Below are 23,907 nucleotides of genomic sequence, written 5' to 3'. Positions count from 1 at the left end.
AACATCTTTCTTCAGGGTCACTCAGTAGTTTTTAATGAAGTTATGTTGAATTTTTGTAGTGAAACTTAAAACCAAGTGAAATTTTCTTGATGTGGGGTTTATTTCCAGAGGCTTGAGGGTTCTCTACGAACTCCAAATCCATGTGTGGTTCATAGAAAATACTGGTATGATTCAATCAGCTTTAGAAAACCTAGATAGAATTTCAAGCAATTAGGAACAAGAGAATAAATGTGCCTCATTTACTTTAGACCAAACTCTGTGGGTTTTGAATTTAGAACTGAACAATTGGGGTTTAAGTTCTACTCACAGGAAAATCATGACTTCCTGATGGAAAGAAAAAAAAACTTGAAGAAAACAATTTTACTTCAGAAAAATACAAAAATGGTTTACACATGGGCCCTGGAACCCAAGTACACTGGCCAAGAAGTCGTCTGAGAGGAATTTGAAGAAACTGAGTAACAGGGTATGTTACAGCCAGTTGTTACTCTCTATTAAAGAGAATTGCCAGAATAGAGAGAGATGTGGAAACAAGGTTCATGGGGAAGAAAATGTTAAACTCAGCCATATGTTGCTGAATTCAAATTTTATTTTTTAAAAACAAATACAGAAGGTCTTACAAAAGCAAGGAACAGTGCATTGGCTAAATTCAGCTGAGCACATTCCAAGTAAGGAGCTCCTATGGGTTGACTAACAGAATCATTCTTCCATCACTTTAGAAGCAGGAAATCTGCAATGTGGTGTTTAAGGCTGAATCCAAGTATTACCACTCAGCAGGGTGGGCCCCATAGGCTAATTTTTCACTCAAAAATCTACAAGTACAATGAGGTGGGCTGATTCACGTGGGTGTAGAGCACTCTGGTGGTTATATTTTTGAGCTTATGTTTTTTCCTTTCTGGCATTTCATAAATTTTGATTGGACTATTTCATGGAAGAAATAAATCTGTAAAAAGTACAATTTAAAAAAAAATGTTAACTGGCAAATTAAAAGGAAAAAGCTTCTACTCACACCAAAGAGTATAGAAATGAGAAGTGGCTCTGAATCTAGAAGAATGTTGTTAAAGGGGTGGCTAAGCTTCAGCCTAGGAGAAGATGAAGAGGAAGATTTGGAAATCAGATTTCTATCAAGGCTCGTATATACACTTGGATATCCTTCCCCTCCTAGAGACCCTAAGGATAGAAATATGTGTAAAGCTTCTAAAACAGATTACTAAATCTAAGATATTTGAAATCAGTACTGCTACTTAAAATACAGACAGATTTCTCTCACACATGAGACAGAGTGGAAAACAAGATATTTCTAAAGACGAGTTTTGGACTAACCAGGTCTGTAGTCCCTTGGGATGCCTTTGGAACCAATCCAGCTTCATTCTACAGCTTCATCTGGTTTTCAAATAAATCTGGACTGAGTTAAAAGTTGAGGTGGAAGCCAGGAGAACCCTGAAAACAGGTGAAATTTAGCAAAGCCAGCTAATTTTAGTTGATCTTTAAGACCCCCGCTCCTCATGGAGCCCTGTTTGGAGCTGCAACTAAGACACTGAAAGGTTAGTCTCCATTTGGGCTTTCTTAAGTACATTTCTGTGCAAAAACCCGTGGAAACAAAATGTCATGTTTCCTGCACCTTTGGCTAATTTAAATGTTACCTTCAGAAAAGACCCAGATTTGACCCACATCTATAAAAAGTGTTGGAAAATGTTTACAAACCTTTTCAAGATGATTGATTTGTAAGTAAATTGAGGAAGAAGTTTGGGGGGTTTTGTTGTTGTTGTTGTTGTTGTTGTTTTGTTTTGTTTTGTTTTTAGTTTTAAATGTCACTCAAAGTCAATGAATTCTCCATTCTTAATTCAGTAAGCTAGGGTGAAAAGATCAAAGCCCCAGAAAAGAAGATTCCAAATAGAAAGTAACTGAAATAAAAGGTAAACAGAATTGTTGAAAATTCTTCCCTTTCATAACTAAAAATCATGAAAAGAGACCAAAATTACAACAAGAAAACTTGTGAAATTTCATAGGTTATAGAGGACAATCAAAACCCCAGCCTGCAGTCTGGTGAAATTTCTGAGCAAAATTTATATTTCGTTTATTCGTCATTATATTCATTATATATGATTCCCATACAATTCCCATATAGTCTTCATTTAAAATATTTACTTAGTGTAATCATCTGAACCCAGCACAGAAACAGAAAATTCAAAATACTATAGCATCTGCCATTGGGAAGAAAAGAACAACAGAATTATGTTTCTCTGAGTTTCTAGCATGCTGCTCTTTCTCCATCAGAGAGCTCAGTCCACCTAATTCAACTTCTTTCTGTGTCAGTGTGTTCATATGTATGTCTCTTCTTTATTCTCTCACCACCCAGCCAGGTCCATCCCTGAGGCCATGTAAAGACTAAGTCTCACACAAAACACACATGTGTGTGCAACACATACTCTGTGCTCTTGTTCTACACATTCTGTGGTTGTAGGTTTTACCATGTACCCAAGGACCTGAGGCTTTAGGACTATTGACATGACTGTACTCTCGTCCACCATGACAACACACATGCACACACACACAAAAACACACAAACACAAACACACATGCTGAGGACTTGCCACACTCAGGGCTCCCAAGTCTCATTCCATACAGTGTAAATTTTACCTAGAGTAAAGGGTATGTTTTAGTCCTAGAGACTTAACTATATTTGATGAAAACTCATTGTATTTTGTCTTTTAAACAATTTACAATGTCCTCAGATTTTATTCTTAGACTATTAAAATAAGCAAATGTACTGAAATATTTCTACTTTATTTTAGTCCCATAGAATGGCTACTTTGTTGTAGAAAGACTTCTAAATACTCACTTAAAATTGCTTATAAGTAAGTTTCCTAAGTGGAAGCTTAGTTTGTATATGTAAGTAAAGTGAAAAATCCTGGATACAACCCATTCATTTTTTTTTAATTTATGAGATACATGATGCCTTTAAATGTGAAACCATGAATAATTTTAAATCATTTTAGATAAAGTTTGCAGTAATGTTATCAAGGACTTGGGAGATCCCAGTTTTGGCTAATCCTCCTGGGAAAAATAGAAACCTATGCTCAGTGACAAGCTACCTCTCCCCCGTTTTTAGATTAGGTCTGTATTAGTTACTTTCTCATACCTGGAATAAAACATCGGACAAAATCAACTTTAGGGAAGAAGGGTTTATTTTTACTTAAAGTTTGAGGGATCCATCATGGTGGACAGGTCTGGTGGTAGGAACATGAAGCCTACTGAAGTGGCTACTGAAAACAGATCCTCACCGATATACCTAAAAGTGTGTCTCACTAATGTCCTAGGTGTTTCTTAAGCCAGTCATGCTAACAATCAAGAATTACCATCAAACTATCTGTAAAATAAGACTAGGAAATAAAATCATCTCAGTACAATCCTCCTACTCCATGGCTCTCCAAAAATAGCCTAACTGCTCATGTCTTTGTTGGCTTTTGTCTCAGGTGAACCCTAAATTTGTTTTATAAAAAAATTAAATAAAATTCTCACCTCACAAACAGGGTCTTGTTTCAACAAGGCTTTCCCTGCTAGAGTCCAGTCCTCCCATAGTTCTGCCTCTTGCTCTAGCTCCATTCAAAAGTGATCATCAACAATAGGTGAATCTGAGCAGTATTCCAAGGTTCAAAATTCAAACTGGCCACTAAAGGCTGAGCCTTTCTTGAATAAAGGTTCCAAGAGACAGCAACTAGCCCATTCTGTTTGAGGTGATGTTCCTTCACATTCTGTTCTACTGAGGCAGGTCTATGTCTCTTTAGAATCTACCTTCTCCATTGACATCTTTCTTTTCAGACAAGTAGAGGACTTGTCACTTCCCTCTATCCAGGTCCAGTTATCCTGTCACCAAACAATGAACTTGACATTCACCAGAATATGAAGCTGGTCATGGTCCTTGCTCTGTTAAGATAGCCCTAAAGAAATTTCTTCCTCATATAAAAATAATAAAAACTGTTCTCAGTCATTTGCATTTGTGGAGACTGAAAGTTAATGGCTGCCTTTAAAATGCCAGAAGCTCTGAATATGTTTCGAAAAAGATATTAAACCTTGATGCTATGGTTACTCCTCACTGGCAAATTGGCTGGATTTAAAATCACCTAAGCGATACAACTGTCAGTGTGTCCAGAAAGGTTTAACTGAGGATGCAAGACCCACCCTATTGTAAGACCCACCCTATTGTGGGTGGCAGTATGCCATAGGCTAACTGAATAAATGTAGAGAGGAGAAGGACTGATCAGTAGGAACAGTGGTTAAGACCTGTCAACATGAAAGGAGGCCCAGCCTCATGCTCCTCCTGCTGCAAATACCCTGGGCCTTTCCACCATAACAGATGTATATACCTATTTTTTTTATTGCTTATTTATTTATCTACTTCATAGGTGAGAATCATGGATCAAATTCAAGTCTTAAGGACTTAGAAGCAGGTGCATTTGTCTGCTGAGCCATCTCTCTGGCCCCTGGTGTGAACCATGAATCAAAATCAGTATTTCCTTTCCATGAGTTGCTCTTAATCGAGTATAATGGAGCAACAATGAGAAAATAAGACACTAATTTGCATAACAGATACAACTAGATCTCACACATGGTTAAATTTAGCATAATAATACAGTTATCATGTACCATGAACCACCAGATTTCACAATGTCTCAACAAAGAAAGTGAACAAGGAACAATTACCTCTGTATTTTATTAAGTTTTTGAGCAACAAATCTAATCTTTCAAACTCCTCTGATAATTCTAATGGTTTCTGGTTTCTGGGCTGTGAGATCAACAAACACCTCAGCAATGTCAATGGCTTTTTCTTTGCCATCTATACCACAATGAGATGAGGGCTTAGTTCTCAAACACTATTACAATGAGAGACAAATGGCACTCTTGTCTTGGACACCTTTGAAACCTCCATTTAATAAAAGATCACTTTGGTTTCCAGTCACAAGCTTCTCTGCATGGCATTAGAACCAAAAGGACAGGAGCCCATAGTACCATTTCAAATCTGTAACCCAAAATAGCAGGTGTATGAGATTCCCTGCATTGTTAGCACTGAGCCCAGTTCTAGAACCTATATATGGTTTGTCTTAGTCAGGGTTTCTATTCCTGCACAAACATCCTGACCAAGAAACAAGGTGGGAAGGAAAGGGTTTATTCAGCTTACTCTTCCACATTGCTGTTGATCACCAAAGGATGTCAGGAGCTCAATCAGGTCAGGAAGGTAATGCAGAAGCCATGGAGGGGTGTTTCTTACTGGCTTGCTTCCCCTGGCTTGCTCAGCCTGCTCTCTTATCGAACCCAAGACTACCAGCCCAGCGATAGTCCCACCCACAACGAGCCTTTCCCTCTTGATCACTAATTGAGAAAATGCCTCACAGCTGGATCTCATGGAGGCATTTCCTCAACTGAAGCTCCTTTCTCTGTGATAATTCCAGGTTGTGTCAAGTTGACACAAAACTAGCCATGATTCTTCTCAGTCTTTCCTGCCCAGAGTGAAGAGCATGCTGCTACTATGCACTTGTAAAAATCCAAAAGCATCCGAGAGAAAGCTGGCTGTGCCTACACGTTCTAAGTTTGGACCAGCAGACAGCGGTGTATGCATGAGCATTTCTGAGGCCCTTGAGTGAAAGAGAAAAGTAGCTCCAGAGCTTTTGTGAGTATACTTACCTCACGTATTGTAAAATAATGGGTGGACCTGCCCAAGGGACCTTTGGGGGGAAAAGAAGATGCTCCAGACCCTTGTGCTGAAACTTCAAGGAGGTTGGGTTTTGGGGGGGATGTTTGTTTGTTTGTTTGTTTGTTTTTGGTGTGTGGGGTGGTTAATTTTGTTTTTCCAAAGAACACAGTCTTCCTTCAGGTAACTTAATCTTGGTCTCAGAATTTGTTTACTCTAGAGACTAAGTGGAAGATCTCCCAACACTTCTCTTCATGTTATTAATTATCTATAGCTTTCCTCCATCAGCTGAGTGCTGTCATCTGGCCTAATCATGCTTAGACTCTTTAAGAACTGATACTAATTTGAGAACACTAGTACTAGTTTGATGACAGTATCTTCCAAAGATGAGCCTAGCCTAATGGAATAGACACCACTGAACTTCCCAACCCTCCCCTTGTAGACATTACTTTGGACCCAAGAAAGCATGCAGTGTGCCCTTCCTGCAAGGAATGTTCCTGTATGTTCTGGATGGTTTTTTGGCAACTTGACACAAGTGAAAGTCATCTGAGAGGGAGCCTTAATTAAGAAAATGCCTCCTGGAGATCAGACTGTAGGCATGCTGAGAGGGCATTAATTAGTGATTGATGGGAGAGGGCCTGGCTCACTGTGGGTGGTACTAACTGTGGCCTGGTGGTCCTGGGTTCCACAACAAACAGTCTGATAAAGCTATGAGGAGCAAGACCGCAAACATCACCCCTCCATGGTCTTGGCATCAGCTCTTGACTCCAGATTTCTGCCCTGCTTGAGTTCCTGCCCTGACTTCCTTTGATGATTAACTGTGACATGGAGGTGTAAGCTGAATAAACCCTTTCCTGCCCAAGTTTCTTTGGTCATGCTGTTTCATTGCAGCAACAGTAACCCTAACTAGGACACTGGACACTGTATTCAAATATTTTCTGTCTCATGTGCTAGGACTGGCCTCAATTTTTTTCATTTTGGATATTGTCTAGTCTTAGAGCTTTTCTGTGGACCCAACAGGTACCCTTAGGAAATCCAGAAGCTGCATCTGTAGGAATGCCCTGGAGTCCCGTGGTCAGCTCAGTCTCAAGGGAGTGGCTAGTCAATTCAGTCCCACTGACAAGCACAAATTCTCACCATCATTAGCAATTTGCTAAAATGGTGTTGGACAGACTTACAGAACAGATTCAGAGTTCTGAGACACTAGTGGATTATCCCTGGATTTGAGTCTATATGCAAGCTCATTGTCCCTCTCACATAATGTATTTACATTTCTGTCAGTCCTAAACCACAAAAAAAAAAAAAACTGTTCATGAAAGATATTTAAGATCTGATTTCTTCTCTTATTCATTTTTCTAGGTTTTGACATCACAGTTACATTGGTCTTAGGAGATAGTTTTGGAGTTACCTCATTCTGTCTTCTGAAAAGTGCATGTAGAGCCTTAATTACTAACTGGAAATATGAAGAAAACATCTATGACTACATTTGGGCCTTGAGTGTTCTTTGAAGAAAAAATATTACTATGAATTAAATTTTTTTATATGTGCAATTGGAATTGTAAAATAAGTCAGAGTTGAAAAATCTAAATTTAAAATTGAGGTGTGTGACTTTTGTACATGTGATTGTAGGTCATGGAGCTAGAAAATGGATACTAAGATGAAATCACAAAGAATATGGGAGACCGAGAGTGTAATGGGGGCAAAGGATAGTCCAGTCAGCAAAGTGCCTGCCTGGCAAGCATGATAGCCTGCATTTGATCCCTGCAGTGGTTTCAGGAAGATGTCCTCCTACTGTCAGGTGCCTGGTCCTCTGTTGGTGACACTGCTTGGGTAGGTTTCAGAGGTAGCATTGCTGGAGGAAGTATGTCAACATGGACAGACTTTGAAGCCATTTTTATAATGCAGGTTCTTCTGCTTTTAATTGTCTTAATGAAAGTTTTGCTTTATGGACAAAAATCAACAAATGTAAAATGCCTGCAAATGTCATATGCTTATTAACATAGTGATTGTTTGATGACTATATGGATAACTTTTGACTGCCAAATTGTTAAATTCAAAATATAGTTTAATCTCATATAAAACTATACAAATACACACTGGCTACCTCTTCACATACTCAAAATGACTTGACTGGGGATTGAAGTATACACATGGCTTTTCTCTTAGCATGGAACCCAACAGTTTACATTATACTTCACTTACAAATTCACATTTTCACGCATATGTCTACACTGTGTGGGCTTAACAACACTGCAATGCTGCTGTTAAGAAGCCGATGTTTAGGTTCTGACAAGGCATCTATAGTTAAGATAACCCCTCTACTTGCACAGGAGTAGATCACTGCCCATCACATATGTATTTGTCCCCAAACTGGCATGGCTTTGATGTCTCAACCAGGGAGTCTGTTCTACTTGTTTCCCTCTATCATCTCACCAATTCTTTGGTCCTCCATCCTTAGAACCCCTGCTTCAGCTTTCCTGGGTATGCTCACCCTCCAGTGAGTTCTTCCTCTCCATCTTGCTTCATTTTCATAATGTAACAAATAAGTAAACAAACCACTATCCTTGTACTCTTTTGACTTTGTTTCATTGCCTTAGAATCCACTGCCTTACCTTCTAAAACAGCAAACTATCTGGCAGCATTTGGGAAGCAAAATATTCTGATGCTGGTGCAGAAAACAAAACAAATGAGCCAACATTTGATATAAATAATATGCAATTTAAATCTAACACTAATTCTGTTGTATTAAATTTCTTTTTGTGTTTTTCCGTTGGTGACTTTTTCTTCTCCAACATGAGTTTCACATTCCCTTGGCTTTCCATGGGTATTGACTTTTGCTTGGTGAACTCAAGGAAGATAAGGGCAAGGAGACTTCTGCTTACTTTGCTTGTGTCAGGATAACATTAAATAGCTAGGCTTCCTGATACTGGAAATGCTGTGGTAGATTCTATGTTCACCATCCATACCCAATTAAAGGAAGAGACATGGCTGTGTCAAAAACATAAACTATCCTGAGAGCAATCCATAGACCCTCCCACTCGATGCTCAAGTGCCCTTCTCTAATAACTAACATCAACATTCCTCTTTAGGCTGCCACTCAGTGTAGCCATAGAGTGTGTATTTCAGCTGACTCAGTGACTTACAATGAAAGCATGACACAACTACCTGTCTTCAGAGCTGCACTGCTGACTTTTCTCTATTACCTCTAATTGCTTTCATTTTCTTTCTTTTTCAATGCCAGGATTAAACCCAAGCCTTCTATATGTTGACGAGGATTCCACCACTAAGCAACTCCAGTCCTGACGCTGTTATTTTATGTGAAAATATGTCATTTTAAAAAGATTTCTAAAGTAGCCCTTTGTGACCCAGAAAACATTTATTTTCAAATTATTTTTATTGATCTTACCATCAGAATAATATCTTTAATTTCCCATGACAATCAACAATACATTACAACTTTGATATCAATAGCAGTAATTACTAAAATGAGCAAGCAGTTCACCAGACTTGAGAATCAAAAGGCATATAATGGCAGTACCAATAAAATAGTGTGCATGTGTGTTAAGAAAGAAATAGACAACATAACCTTTCAATGCCTTGGGCATTTTCTAGCTGTGGCATTTATACTTTTTTTTTTTCACATGAGAAGCATATTGACCAGTTACCAATGATCCTGAAAAAGAAGATGCATTAAAGTGCCTCTTTGGCTAACAGTGGTTGTGCACCTCCTTATCATACGGTGCTGACATCACTCACAAAGCATAAGAAATCAATACTACATTTGTCCCAAACTTTTTCACAGATGGCTAATCTTAATGAAGATGCCCTTGCTTCAGAAACTAAGGTCATTTATGTTTTATTGTCACTTGAAACCTTTCACACATGCCAAACCTAATGGAACAGTCTTAGACTACTGGGTGAACAGCGACATCTAGTGGTCAGGGTTTTATTACTAGACAAATATTTTTAAAGCACTAATGTCAAGAATACCTACCTATAAAACATTGAAGAGGCTTGGATGCCTCGCCTTTAACACAGGCACATATCTACCTCCAAATAAATTACAGATGAAAATTATAATTTCCTGACTCCATAATAACATACACTGAAAGAAAATTCACTCTTTAACAATCCTTTCACAAGTAAATAAGTACCTTTTGTAGATTATTTTTTAACAAAATTCCCATTGTTACTTCTTTGTGCCTCACTTTTTATTTCTATCAGAACATTGTAAGAACTTCTGAATTACTAGTCAGTTAATTTTATGGCTGTTGTATAAATACAATGACAGCAATGTCCTAGCAATAAGCAGATTCAGACACTCTGCATGACACATTGATGGGCAGAGGAAGATGGCACAAAAGCTGCATGCATTTCCTCATTGTAGATCTGAGTTCACATGGGGGTGTTAGGGGTTTTTGTTTTGATGTTGTTGTTTTGCTTGTTTTTTACAAACAGGACACATCCTGCTCATATGGGTTTTTTTTAAAGTACATCTAGTTTATGAAATGGAATAATAGAATCAAAAAGGAATTATAGAATTGTTTTTATCATCAGAAAGCCATTGCTTTCTGGTTGTGACATTTTCCTATCAATAAACGTCAGTACATTTTTTGGCCATGTGCATAGTTCACCCGAGGTCATCCAAGCAGACTTTCTCTTTACTCACAGTCTGGGGACAAGATTCCCATCAGACTCTTGAAGCTTCTCCTAAGGCTTTGACAGCCAGCTCCAGGAAAACTGCCTCCCTGCTTCAATAGGAGGTTGTCCTGAGCAAAAATCATGCATTATAGTCTGATGGTTATTCCTAGGTCATCCATGAACTGTCTCTTCCATATGGACTGAGATATCCCCCAAATATTTAAACACACATGGATGAGTATGGGTAGACATCTAGCTAGCTATATATTTTATCTTTCCCAAATTAGCTGTCAATATCTAATGCCAGCTTTTACTTTTATTCTTTAATTTAAAGCTCTGTCAATAATCATAAACAAATACAAAGCCTGGCCAACAGTTTGTGCATGAATGTACTAGTCTCCCCAAATAAAAATAAGCATATCTAGTTCTCATCAAATTATCCACTACCATCCATAAGCCATACTTACTTGAGACAGTCATCTATATATTGCTTGTATGCATAAATAGGGCTGTAGAGGCCAAGGCTCCCAGGACTGAAGATAATCATACACAGGATGAGCATCTCACGTGGCCATGGGAGCCATGAAGACTACCCTACTATCCTTTTAGACATTCATAAAAGTGCTAGACATATGTTTCAGTGGGGATCTCATTCAAGTGCATAATAACTTAATCTTATTAAATTAACAAGTGTAACTCATAATTAAGGTCAAATGAAGTGTTTTCTATGCAGTGTGTAGGTTTCTCCCCAGTATACTATCCCCACTAACTTCCCATCCCTCTCCTCCCTAAAAGTTCTCAGTTAAGGAGAGTACATGACCACAAGTAGGTATATGTGAAATTTCCCAAAGAGAGAGGCAACCATGGGCAGCAGTGAAGGCCACTGGAGGTTAGAATCTACTGCTCTATTCTGGATGTACTTCATTCTCTCATTTTCTTTCTCCCCTCTCTCATTTTCTCCTTTACTTATGCCTAAAGCTGCTAGTGAAAGATGAATCAGTACAATGTCTTTTTTGTGTCTGAACTCTGTCTAGTGTAACAAAGATGCCTTCTGAGTCCCAGAGGAATCCTGCAACTGTTCAACACCCAGACCTGCAGTCGCTCTCAGGTGAGGCACTATGAGCAGTCATGGGTCGTTATTACCGTCTGCTCCGAATTACAACCTCTCAAAAAATACCTGAGAACATGAACTAACAATCTCCATCAAAGGTCTCCACCCACCCCACCCCACAATCGGTCAGCAGTTATACTGGCCTTTAGGGATAGATTAGAAGTAAGTCATGTTGTCTACAAAAAAAGAAAGGAAGAAAGAGAGAGAGAGAAAGAAGAAAAAAGCATATCATTAGCTCCTTCCCCCACATGAACTCCCCAGTGAATTATATAAAGTATGCTCTCTACTAATTGCCAATGATAAATCTTCACTGGGTCTGGACAAATGGATGAGTGATTCGATGTGCTGCTACCACAGATTCCAACAAACCTAGAAATAATTTGGTCTGGGTCTAAGTGATAATATCATGCTGCCAAGTCTCCTTCTGAAAAGCATAAATGCAAAATATCCCATTCCTACAAGCAAACCAACCACAAGGGTGCTGCCAAGAACTTTTGGGGCCCTTTTTTTGGCCACCCGGAATGCTGTTGGCAGCACCGCAGAGATTAATATATTGTTGACATGTCCTAAAACCTTGTTAAATGTTTTCCTTTTTAAGACACGCTCATAATAGGTTTCCAAGTTCGGTCTCTTTCCATGCCCCCAGTTTCGTCTTGCAAACCCCAGGAACTTCAGCCGATGCAACGTGACAGCCAGTGAGACATCTGCCAGTGTAAAGGATTCTCCACAGAGCCAAGGCTGGTTGCCCTCCTCTAATCAGAGAAAAGGAATGAGAATTAGGGACAAGGATGATACAGACAGACTACAGCTCCCATTTTCAGTCTGAGACCTAAGGGAAAAGATAATCACATGTCATCTTGGCCATCACAGTCATGCAGAGTTATCCCAAACTCACAGATGTTTGACATTTGTCAGCCACAAACGTCCCTTTGTTTCTTATCATTATCATTTATACAATACACCATAAAAGCTATTTGCATGCCCTTCACATTATACTATGTATTAAAAGTAATCGAGAATGACTTCAAGTACACAGGAGGTTATGTAAATACCAAATCATTTTACAAAAAGGACCTGACCATCCGTGGAGTATGGTATCTTCAGTTGCTCCTGAAACCAATTAACCCTCATGGAACAGAAGAATAACTACGTTTTCTTAAAGTAGAAGGCAGTCGTTCTTTCTTTTTATTTATTTTAAGTTTTTTTTTCTTAAGATAAGGGCTTACTCTCTATCTCTGAAAGTTCTTGAACTGCTGGCAATGCCTCTGCCTCAACCTTACAAGTACTGGGATGACAGATGGAAACTGACAAACCCAGCTGTGCTCCTGTTGTGAAAGAAGTTCCAGGTAACACTGTCTTCAGTCAAAATGCACAAATAATCCCCATGTATAACATGAAAAATGGCTGATTGCTGGGGCTCCCAGATGCAACCTATAGATGTTCTGGAGCCCACTATACTCACTTGCTGCCACTTGCTCCCACTTTACACTTTAGAGGCAAGCTATTTCCCTAACTGATGAAGAAAAAAAAAAAAAAACAGGACATACAAGAAATTATCTGGATTATTCAACCAAACCACTCTAAAAATTTGTGAAGCTGGTTAAGGTCACATCTCCCAGACATTATTGAAAACGTACAGAAAACATTTCTTGAGTCACATTTCTCACAGATACCAACTAGATTATAACTAGATTCCAGAGTTCTCCTGAATGAAATAGCATATTTAAAACTGCTTCTGAATTGAAACAACCCCAGAAACAGATTTAAAAGAACATGGTTAGAGGGGTCTGAAAATGTTCCTACAAGTGCCCTTCATGTTTCATCAAAAAGAAAGTCAATGAGAACCTACCTGGAGTTTCTTCATTTCTTCTTTGTAATTCAGTTTCCACCTGATCCAAGACCTTCTCCAACTCATCAAGAATTTTCTTCAAGTATTTGACATTGTCATGATCAAGCAGCTTTGACTATTTAACATTCCAAAAAGAAGCTATTTATGGTAATAACAACAACAGGAAAACTATAATACACAAAATAGGTTTTACATACATATGCATGCATACTTTTAGAATTAAAACCTGCTCATTTTACATAGTTTTTTTTTTTAATGAGGAGATATAAAATAACTTTGAAGAGCTAAAGCAAAATGAAGAAATAGTCCAGCTGTGATATCAGCTCAGGGGCAGACCCAATACTTACTGTCACTCCTGGAAGGCCTGTTAACCAGTAGAGACAAACAAGGGGAAAAACACAGATTCTCCTCTAGCCTTCAACCAAAGAATAGGATTTGAGACACCTTAGGTGACTAATGAGAACATCAAGAAAAAAAGCAGGCATTGGAGAGAAATCGCTCAGTCTGTAAAATGTTTATCTTGAAAGCATGATGACCAGAGTTCAAGAACCAGAACTGTTTTTTAAAGGCTAGGAGTGGCAGAACACATTTGTAACACCAAACTGAGGAGGCAGAGACAGACAGATCCCTAGACTTCAGCAAGCCTAGCCAAATCAGTGAAATCCAAGTCAATAAACGATGTTGTCTCAAAAATAAGGAGAGATGGTCCTGAGGAACACCTATTGTCACCCTCTGGCTTTACATACAGAAACATGTGCACACACACACACACACACACACACACACCAGAAGGGGAAAGAAAGAATATAAGAGAAGTCTAAATGTGATTGTGGAAGGTAAGGAGAACAACTATAGAGGACGCACTCAGAGCCCATCTATCTAAGAGAGGATAAAAGGAAGGCAGGAAGCTGAGGGAGAGCATGAGTGCTGCTTGATACATGCACAATACAGAAAAAAAAAAGCTTCCATGTGCTTTCTGGGTGTGGGCAAAGAACCAACATAGGTGAAAGACTGACGACTAGTGATGTCCCTGAAGATGAACAGAACAAGTCACCCAAGACATGGAGGTCTTAAAGTGGCAGGCTGCCTGCTGAGAGACTCCTACATTATATTAGCCAAAACTTATATGCATCACCTTCCATATTCAATAGTTCCTTATCAGATAATTATCAATGGGTCTGACTATCAAACATAATAAAGAAAAAACATTTTTTTTTGCTTGAAAGTTTGTTTTTGTTTGAGAGTACTTGAGACTGTATCTCACTTTGTAGCTCAGGATGGCCTGGAACTCAGTGATCCTCCTGGCTCAGATGCTGACTATTTCTAAAAGTAGAGCACAGGCCACAGGAGCCACATGCACCAATGATCTACAATAGTACAAAGATGTGCTAGAAATAGCATTCTTCTTTTTCAGAAAGAATAAGTGGTGTGAAGTATAGCAAGCCAGGCACTTACCTTAAGTCGCTTCTGTTTGGCAATGTATGCCTCTTGTAAGTCAGGGTTTTCTTCAGCAAGTTTCTTTAGTTCAGACTCTGTGTTACCAATCTGGCCTGATAATAAAAACATTTTGAAATGAAAACAGCATTCTTCCTCTCATGGCACAGACATAAGGAGAAGTGGGAATATACCCTGGTTGAGAATGTTAGTTCTGGGACTGGTAGCCTGCTGATACCTTGGACATACTTTATCTGCATCAGTTTCCCCATTTAAAATGCATTGACAAAATACTTAGCACACAGTCTAAGGACTTCATGAGAAGCTGTTGTGAGCAGCTCAAGCAAGGCTTGGCACCTTCGTGCTCTATGCTGTTGGACTGCCTTACACTCCCATGACTCTCCACTTTCTCTGATGAAAGGAAGAGAAGACCTTGTTTAAAATAATGTTAACTATAGGTAGTAAGGTTTAGTCAGTTTGTATTTCAAATCACATTATAAATACTTATGAAGAGAAGAGAAAAGAATATAAGGACACAGAGTGCTAGGCAGAGGGCAGGGGAAAGGAGAAGAGAGAGGGCAGGGGTGAGCAGGAGAGAGGGGTGTAGAGAGGAGAGAGAAGGGGAAAGGGAGGAGAGAAGATATGGGAAAAGAAAAAGAAAAAGTATCCAAAAGGAACAAGGAAAAAGTAATAGAACCAACAATGTAATATGCCATGTAAGAAAAAGCTATGGTTTCTGTGTTTAGAAGACTTGGGATTGAGTGTCTCCAAAGACTCCTGAGTGTGACCAGTGCCACCTCTGTCCTTCCTAGCTACAGCCAACCATGCTGCAAAACACACTTTCCCCTGCTCCACACCTCATACACTGATGCCACCTACCCTCAGGACAGGAAGTAGGGAAGAAGCTGGATGTTGCAACTCAATCTCAGAAAATTCCCAATCATTGAACACAGAAGTGATGGCTACACATCCTCTCATCCAGCTTCCTCCCTTCATGAACTATGTGAACCAAGTTACCCGTACATCCAAGAAGGTGTCAGCCATTCAGATTCTCAGTTCATCTTTTTGAGAACATATCATGTTCTCAGCCTTTCTATCAATTACCTTCCTAATTTTTATTCAAGTTTGGCCTCAAGACTACAAGCTGACAAATTAGGCCTGATAGACAATATATATCTAGTTAAACTTCTCAGGAACAGATTAACCTGACAGGTTATTGAATTGATGCAGTCCCATGCATTTCCATGAAACAAACTCAACAATCCTATTGACCCATTTCCCTCAGTAACCAGAAGATATAGCAAGTCTCAAAAATGATACAAAACTTCAAGAAGAATCAGTCCCTGACTTTTGAGATTTTTACATACTGCGAATCCTTGTGGTTGCATAAGCGGGGATCATGGAATCCACAGTGAGCTCAGGATGCAAAATGCAGCCATGTGTGTAAGCATCCATTGGCAAGGAGTCAAGAAGCTCTCGGTAATGCTGCACCCGTGGGTAATACATGCTTCCTTCATCAGGCATTAACCTGGGGGTTCTTTCTAAAACACACATAGAAAATATAAATACAAAATTGGAAGACAGCTACAAATAAGACATAATATCTAAATGCCTTATTAACATCTCATTATAGTTGCACATTCACAAAATGAAGTCTTTCCGGCCCAGATATTCAACTTTTGAATTAGATTTATGTTCCAGATCAGAATCCAAACCATGACCTGCCAGCATCCTCTCATTTTTCCACCTTGTAAATTCCTGCTCAACCCTCAAGTCCAACCCTCAGGTCCATCACTTCCTCATGAAACATGCCCTCACCTCCTATACCCAACTGTCTCAGTTGTGTCTTCCTGTACATGCCATAAAACACTAACTGTGCTCTGCTATAGGCCTGTCACTTTGTACATAGTTGCATCTTTTCACTTCATGAATGTTCGGGGGGATGAGAAACTATAGTGTAGGTGGTAAAGTATAGGAGAGCTAGTATTTATTATGAGAAGGCAATAAGAGCCATTCTTTTCTAAGTGTCAACCAATACCACCAGTGGCCCCACTGTTACTAAATGACCATGAAATAACAATCTATATAAAGTAGGAAAGGCTTTTGCTCAAAAACCCATTTCACTTTCCCTAGATTTCTAGCAATTTAAGCCTGGCAAATTCATTCTGCCTAACTCTTCACTTGCTGGTGAAAATCTAGATTGTAAAACCTTTGTGATTTGGAAGCACATAACATGCTCCATTAGACCCCTCAAGCTTAATAACTATTTAACACATACTCAGGACATGATAAATTATAGTAAGTGAACACATCCCCAAGTTGAGAATTACTCTAGAATACTTACACTTGAAAGCCCTGTAGTACTTAACACAGAGACTAGAACATGGATACTGGAAAGTTAACCCAGGATCTCACAGCTCCTCTATGTAAAACAAAACAAATATAACCTTACCACTACTAATACTCTACTCTACTTATTACACCATCATATCTTCTAAGAACTTATATTTCAAAGAGTATCCACAAAGAAAAAAGTGAAGAATGAAACCCAAAAGGCAAGGTTATGTCTCTTCAGAATCATTTCCCAATCTGCCTCTTAAAATGCTCTGAAAAATGCCAACTAGCTTATTTCCACTAGTGCAAGGAAGAGCCTCAATTTTTTTTTATTTACTCATTTCTTGGCTCATGTTCTATATTGAATTCAGAATGCTCTGAGCATCCCACATTCATTCTTAAACACTGACAATTCAGTGTTGGTTGCCATTAACAGAGCATTTTTAGCAAGATCTTCTAATGCCAGACCAAGACAAACAAGCTTTTTAAGCCAGACAGCAATTTCCAACTCTCTAAGAAAAAAAAAAAAAAAAAAAAAAGCAGGGATCATTCCTCAGAGTAGTAGACAAATATCTGATTCCCATCTAGACAGTAGAATGCTAAGAGCTGCCTTAGAATAACAACAAGCATGGACTACAATGCCTCATTACAAACCCCATGTGCCTAGACCACATCCAGCCTCTCAGCACAACAAGCCTTAGTTAGCTCCTTACACAGACTTTTCAGGACCTCATCAGGATTTCCAGGTCCCCAACCAATCCATTTCCATGAGTACAATAAACCAGAAGCTATGAAATACTGAGGCCCTCTTGCCTTTGCATGTGCCACTGGGCTTGTCCCAAAATAATAATGTCCTTAGATGCATAAAAGACATGGCACTACAGAGATTCTTAGGACATATTAACAACATACTACTCATTTATAATATACTAACATATATACTTCTCTAACACAGTAGTAATACCAAGCAGCAGATCTGATAACTGCCCTAACATAAAAGTATCAAAACATCAATAATAATTTACTATGCTAGGGACATATCTGGGATTTCTATTGGTAACAAAGTCAACACACTCTTAACTGCTTTGGGTTATCTATATTAGTAATAAAAGAATGGCAGACTCCTGTTAGAAATAAGCAAAGTTAAAGATAATTTTTACACCCTTCTAAGATCTCAACTCTCCTTCCACTTATAGATCCACAGAGTTCTCAATGTATGACCTGAGGATCCACAGATTTCCCAGAGGCACATTGAGGGGATTAACAAATTCTAGGCTTTTTAGAGTAACACTGTGATGCTAATGCCTTTTCACTCTTGTTACCTCTCCAGTTATAGTCAAGCTTTCCAGGGGCAACATAAAACCCACTGGCTCTATGACAAGTGACAGCCTTAGACACTTGAGTGTTCTAGGATGTTAAAAGTTTTCTGATTCACTTCTAAACAGTAAATATTGACCCATATAAACCAAAGCTCTCAAGTGTCCTCAATAGTTTTTATGACAAAGAAATCTAAAACCACTAAGAAGCATTGCCTTGGCAGTCCAGGAGCCTCAGGTTAATAACCATAAACAATACATTTTTGAACACTTCCCAAATGACAAGTTTATGGCTCCTGGGTAGAGCTGCTTTCTGCTGCCAAGCCCTAGAGCTTTCTCCAAAAGAACATACCACTTCCTTCCCAGAAAAGTGAATGAAAGGAAGAATAGTAACATTTAATTGTTTTCTGGGTATGATCCATCTGGCTAAGTCTGACTTCTTCAAAGGAGAACAAACACTTAAAGCCATGAACATAATTTTCTCCTATCTAGTGGTCCACTGGTAGTCACTATCTGCTGAAGAACTTTTTCAGGTACAATCTAAGATACCCACTTTACCCATGTCCTTGTACTAGCTCCCTTTCCCCAAATATTTCATGGGTGCCCTGTCGGTGCCACAGAGACCACCTTCTTTAAGAGCAAAGCACAGTAGCATTCACTGCCTCTGAAAAGTTCTTCAAAAGACAATTGAGTCCACCAAGTGGTGCATGCCTGCAATTCCAGCATTTAGCAGCCAGTGTGGGCTAAGTAGCAAGTACTCAAGCAACCAAACAAAAATGAGAGTGGTAATTTCTCTTGAATTATACACATCCTCCCTCCAATATCAGTTTACTTTATTCCTAATTCTTCCATAGAGTGTCATTGTAAAGATATTTTTAAAGTACATTTTATTGGTATTCTCCCTCTGTCATCAGTGTGGATAATATAAAGCAAATGGGGTCAGGAAAGGAAGTGTGTGAGTTTTTAAAAGCGGTGATAAAAGGGGGTGAAAGCATTGGAAGTAAGGTTGCAATAATGCAAGCCAGCTTTAGTGACTTGAAGAAAAATAAATAGGAGCTGGGGGTTGGTTCAGTAAAAATTTTGCTAATCATTTACAAGGCACTGGATTAAATCTCAAGTACCTAAAATACTGATACATATATAATAGAATAAATTTATAAAATGTTTTAAATAAAATAAAATGACTTCAAAATTAATATTCTTTTAATGTTATGGTTAAGTTTCAGTGTATAGTGATGAAATTGTGTCTTAAAAATCAACTTATATTTCCCAACCATACTTCTATATTATTTTTATTGTGCCAGAATAATTTATTTCCAAACCAAATCCTATATTCTAACAGTATTTTAAATGATAGACATAAGACACCAGACATGATTTTCTGAGAACTGTTATACATCAAATATAAAAATACCATATAACATCTAGGACTCCAGGCTGTCCCTGAGCTATTTGGCAGTAATAAAAAAGCATATGTTCTAGCATTTTCTACATATTTCATGCCACTTTTCCTTTATTAAATTTTACTGACAGATTTAGGATAACACAAGATATAGTTGAATTTAAACATCCTCATTGATGTGTTTATTTACCTTGTCCTGTCCCCCATTCCTGTGTTTGTTCACTGTCACATCTCACCTAGCTTAATTAATGTGTTGCTTTAACATAATTTTCTTTATTATATGCCAGATTGAAAAAGGCAACATGGATAAACTGAATAGTAACAGCATATGCACATGTTAAGGAGAGGCAAGATATTCTTGTCCAACTGTAGATAGAAAATATCTTTCAAAACCAACAAGTTTCTAATGATTTAAGGTCTGTGAACTATACCTGCACATCTCATGAACTTGCACCTAATTAATGTCTGCTAAATGGTCCTGAGAGAATGGATGCAGAGAACATTCTCAGATGACCCTCTGCTGAGCAGTTATAATGGAGAACTTCTAAATTCTTCCTTAGCCAAAGTCTTTCCCTTGGGAATATCAAACTTAACTCCATGAGAAGAAGAAGAAGAAGAAGAAGAAGAAGAAGAAGAAGAAGAAGAAGAAGAAGAAGAAGAAGAAGAAGAAGAAGGAGGAGGAGGAGGAGGAGGAGGAGGAGGAGGAGGAGGAGGAGGAGGAGGAGGAGGAGGAGGAGGAGGAGAAGGAGAAGGAAGAAGAAGAAGAAGAAGAAGGAAGAAGAAGAAGGAAGAAGAAGAAAGAAGAAGAAGAAGAAGAAGAAGAAGAAGAAGAAGAAGAAGAAGAAGAAGAAGAAGAAGGAAGAAGAAGAAGAAGGAAGAAGAAGAAGAAAGAAGAAGAAGAAGAAGAAGAAGAAGAAGAAGAAGAAGAAGAAGAAGAAGAAGAAGAAGAAGAAGAAGAAGAAGAAGGAAGAAGAAGAAGAAGAAGAAGAAGAAGAAGAAGAAGAAGAAGAAGAAGAAGAAGAAGAAGGAGGAGGAGGAGGAGGAGGAGGAGGAGGAAGAAGAAGAAGAAGAAGAAGGAAGAAGAAGAAGAAGGAAGAAGAAGAAGGAAGAAGAAGAAGGAAGAAGAAGAAGGAAGAAGAAGAACAAAGAAGAAGAAGAAGAAGGGAAGGAAGGAAGGAAGGAAGGAAGGAAGGAAGGAAGGAAGGAGAAGTCTATTATCCAACTTAGATAATCATTATTTTGGGTTTAGACTTAAAAAGCTTTCTGATTCAAATTTCTTCTGTACAAGTGCCAATTGTTTAACAGATATCCCAAAAACACAGGATGCAAATATATGAATATGGATATACAAAATGATTGAGCAAAACACTGTTTTAGCATACTTCTCAATGATTGGCTAACAAAGGATAGCAACTCACAGCAGACACTAGTTCACAACATTTTGGTCTTTAGTTAAATGACCATACATACAGGGCTCTTACTATACCTACGGATAATGATGCAACTCATCAAACCATACTTATCACCATCCTAACACTCCTGTAGACCATTTTAGAAAGACAAAATGGCAAGTAGTATGAACAGTTTAGAATGCAGACCACTACAGTTTTCTGGTCTGGATAGAACCAATACTTTTAAAAACAACCCAAAGACTACACAAGCCTGGCAACTTACTAACAACCAGGTCACTTACCCATTCTAATTGCAACTAAGTTTTAAAACCAAAAGGGCATGCCTGGTATGTACTCACTAATATGGGGATATTAGCCAAAAAACTACAGAACACGCAGGATACAATCCACAGAACTCAAAAAGGTCAACAAGCTGAAGAGCCCAAGTAAGGATGCCTCAATCCCACTTGGGAGGGAGAAGAAAGCAATCACAGGACGGGGGAGGGAGGGAGGGATGGAAGGAACCGACTGGGAAAATGGACAGGGAGGAGAAGAGGGGAACATGATCAGGTACTGGGTAGGGGAACAGGATTGAAGCCCTGAGTGCCAGCAGAAAGAGTGGAAACAACCAACCTTGGGAGGTTGGAGGTTGGGGGAGGGGGTGGGACACAAGAATGTACCAAAGTCCTAGGAGGTGAGAGATGTTCAGGACTCAGAGGGAGGGGCCTTAGATGGAATGCCTAACAATGAGGAAAGGAAATGTGTAGAGCCCACCTCCAGCACAAAGACAGGGCATCAAGTGAGGGATTATGGGGTTGCCAGCTCACAGTCAAAATCTCTGACCCATAATTGTTCCTGTCTGAAGGAACTGCAGGGACAAAAATGAAGAAGAGCCTGAGGAAAAGGAGGTCCAGCGTCAGGGCCAAAGTGGGATCCAGCTAAAGGGGAGGGCCCACTATTACTGAGGCTATGGAATGCTCAGAAAAAAGGGGCCTATCATGACTGCCCTCTGAAAGACCAAACAGCTGAAAGAATCAGGTGCAGATATTTACACCCAACCAATGAGCAGAAGCTGCTGACTCCTGTGGTTGAATTAAGGAAAAGTTGGAAGAAGCTGAGCAGGAGGACGACCCTGTAGGAGGACCAGCTGTATCAACTAACCTAGACCCCCGAGATCTCTCAGAGACTAGACCACCAACCAGGCAGCATACACCAGCTGATATGAGGCTCCCAACACACATACACCGGAGGACTGCCAGGTCTGGACTCAATCAGAGGAAGATGCACCTAACCCTCAAGAGACTGGAGGCCCTAGGAAGTGGGAAGGTCTGGCGGGGTGGGGGAGGGGTACATCCTCAAGGAGACGTGGGGCAGAGGACAGGGGGAAGGCATGGGATGTGGAACAGTCAGAGGGTGGACCAGGAGGGGGATAAAATCTGGACTATAAACAAAGATCATAAAAAATTATAAAAAATTAAAAATATATATTCTGGAAGAATATTCTGCCAGACATATAGTAGGCAAATATGTTTTGGTCATGATGTATGCTAATTTTAATTACTTGCTATTCAGAAGACTTTTAATAATAAAATCCCACTTGTCAATTGTTTATAGTAAAAAAAAAAAAAGACAAAATTCATGTGTTACATTAGCCTTGCTAAACTTCATCGTGTTTTTCTAGTTTATTCTTATTCCACAAGAAACATTTTATTAGACAGTTTTCATTTTAATGATCATAGCTTTTCCAGCATTCATAAATATGGTACCATTTCATTTTAATTTCAAATGCAGGTATTTTACCTGCATATATGTCTGTGTGAGGATGACTGATCCCCTGGAACTGGAGTTACAGACAGATGTGAGCCTCCGTAATGGCGCTGAGAATTAGACCTAGGTCCTCTGGGAGAGCAGCCAGTGCTCTAACTACTGAGCCATCTCTCCAGCCACTGTACCATTTCTTTAATATCCTTACTCATTTGTATATTAAGCTCAGGTCAGGAAACAGAAGCTTTATAAAAAAACCACCACTGGGGGCTAGCAGAGTAGCTTAGGGATAGATCACTTGCCCAGCACACATGAAGCCAGCTGTGGGTTGACTCTTACAACTTTAATCCATCAATCAACCAATAAGTAAAAGAGCACTACAAAGCCCCATCCAGGGTGGCAGATACATCAATAATTGAATCATTTTATCCATTCAGTATTATTTATTAAATATCTATTCTGGAGTATCTACTTTCAGAAAGCATAGGGGCACACCTTTTAATAAGGTAGTCTCTGACCTCACAGTGACTTAAAAGTAATTCAAATATGAATAAGTAAAACAAGAGTTTATAGCTGGAGGGCCAACTTAATGTATTAAGTCTGTTCATCAGCATTCTTCAGTGTCATAATTAATTCATCCCCAGATGTGTTTTACCTACCATCCTCTAGTCATAGCTGTCTCTTTATTCCATAAGAATATTCTATAATCTCAAATGTTCTATTTGGACCATTATATAGTGAACCAAGACTTACACACAGTAGACACATTTTAAAGGTATTTATAACATTCTCCAACAATGTAAAGCTTAAGTCAGTTCCTTCTACTGGCAGACATAAGGACTGAAAATGAAAAGTTTTCTTTTAAACTTTGGCAACGTTATCAGTGGCAGAGATAAGCAGGTCCAATCAGCTAGCATTTCACTCCTTCCTCTTCCCAGGAAGGTAGTTCTCCAATTGGAAAGAATGAAAAAGAAAAAGA

At 39.0% G+C, this 23,907-nt stretch overlaps 1 protein-coding gene across 3 annotated transcripts in view; it reads right to left on the bottom strand.

The window, feature by feature from the left end:
- Positions 1–9,414: 9,414 nt before the first annotated feature.
- The window catches only part of Gdap1 (ganglioside induced differentiation associated protein 1), a 73,235-nt gene continuing 58,742 nt past the window's right edge, over positions 9,415–23,907 (bottom strand). For all 3 annotated transcript variants that reach the window (XM_021168386.2, XM_085835840.1, XM_029482873.2), the window contains 4 exons: positions 16,089–16,262; positions 14,743–14,837; positions 13,288–13,402; positions 9,415–12,190 (listed from right to left, as the gene is read on the bottom strand). In XM_021168386.2, the coding sequence (XP_021024045.1) occupies positions 11,808–12,190; positions 13,288–13,402; positions 14,743–14,837; positions 16,089–16,262 (767 nt within the window). In that variant the 3' untranslated portion in view covers positions 9,415–11,807. The remainder of the gene's footprint in view (positions 12,191–13,287; positions 13,403–14,742; positions 14,838–16,088; positions 16,263–23,907) is intronic.

The sequence above is a fragment of the Mus caroli genome, unplaced genomic scaffold (genome assembly GCF_978045245.1).
Source record: "Mus caroli unplaced genomic scaffold, Mus_caroli_1 scaffold_1, whole genome shotgun sequence".
Lineage (NCBI taxonomy): Eukaryota > Metazoa > Chordata > Mammalia > Rodentia > Muridae > Mus > Mus caroli.
This window is presented reverse-complemented; position numbering and strand designations above follow the sequence as displayed.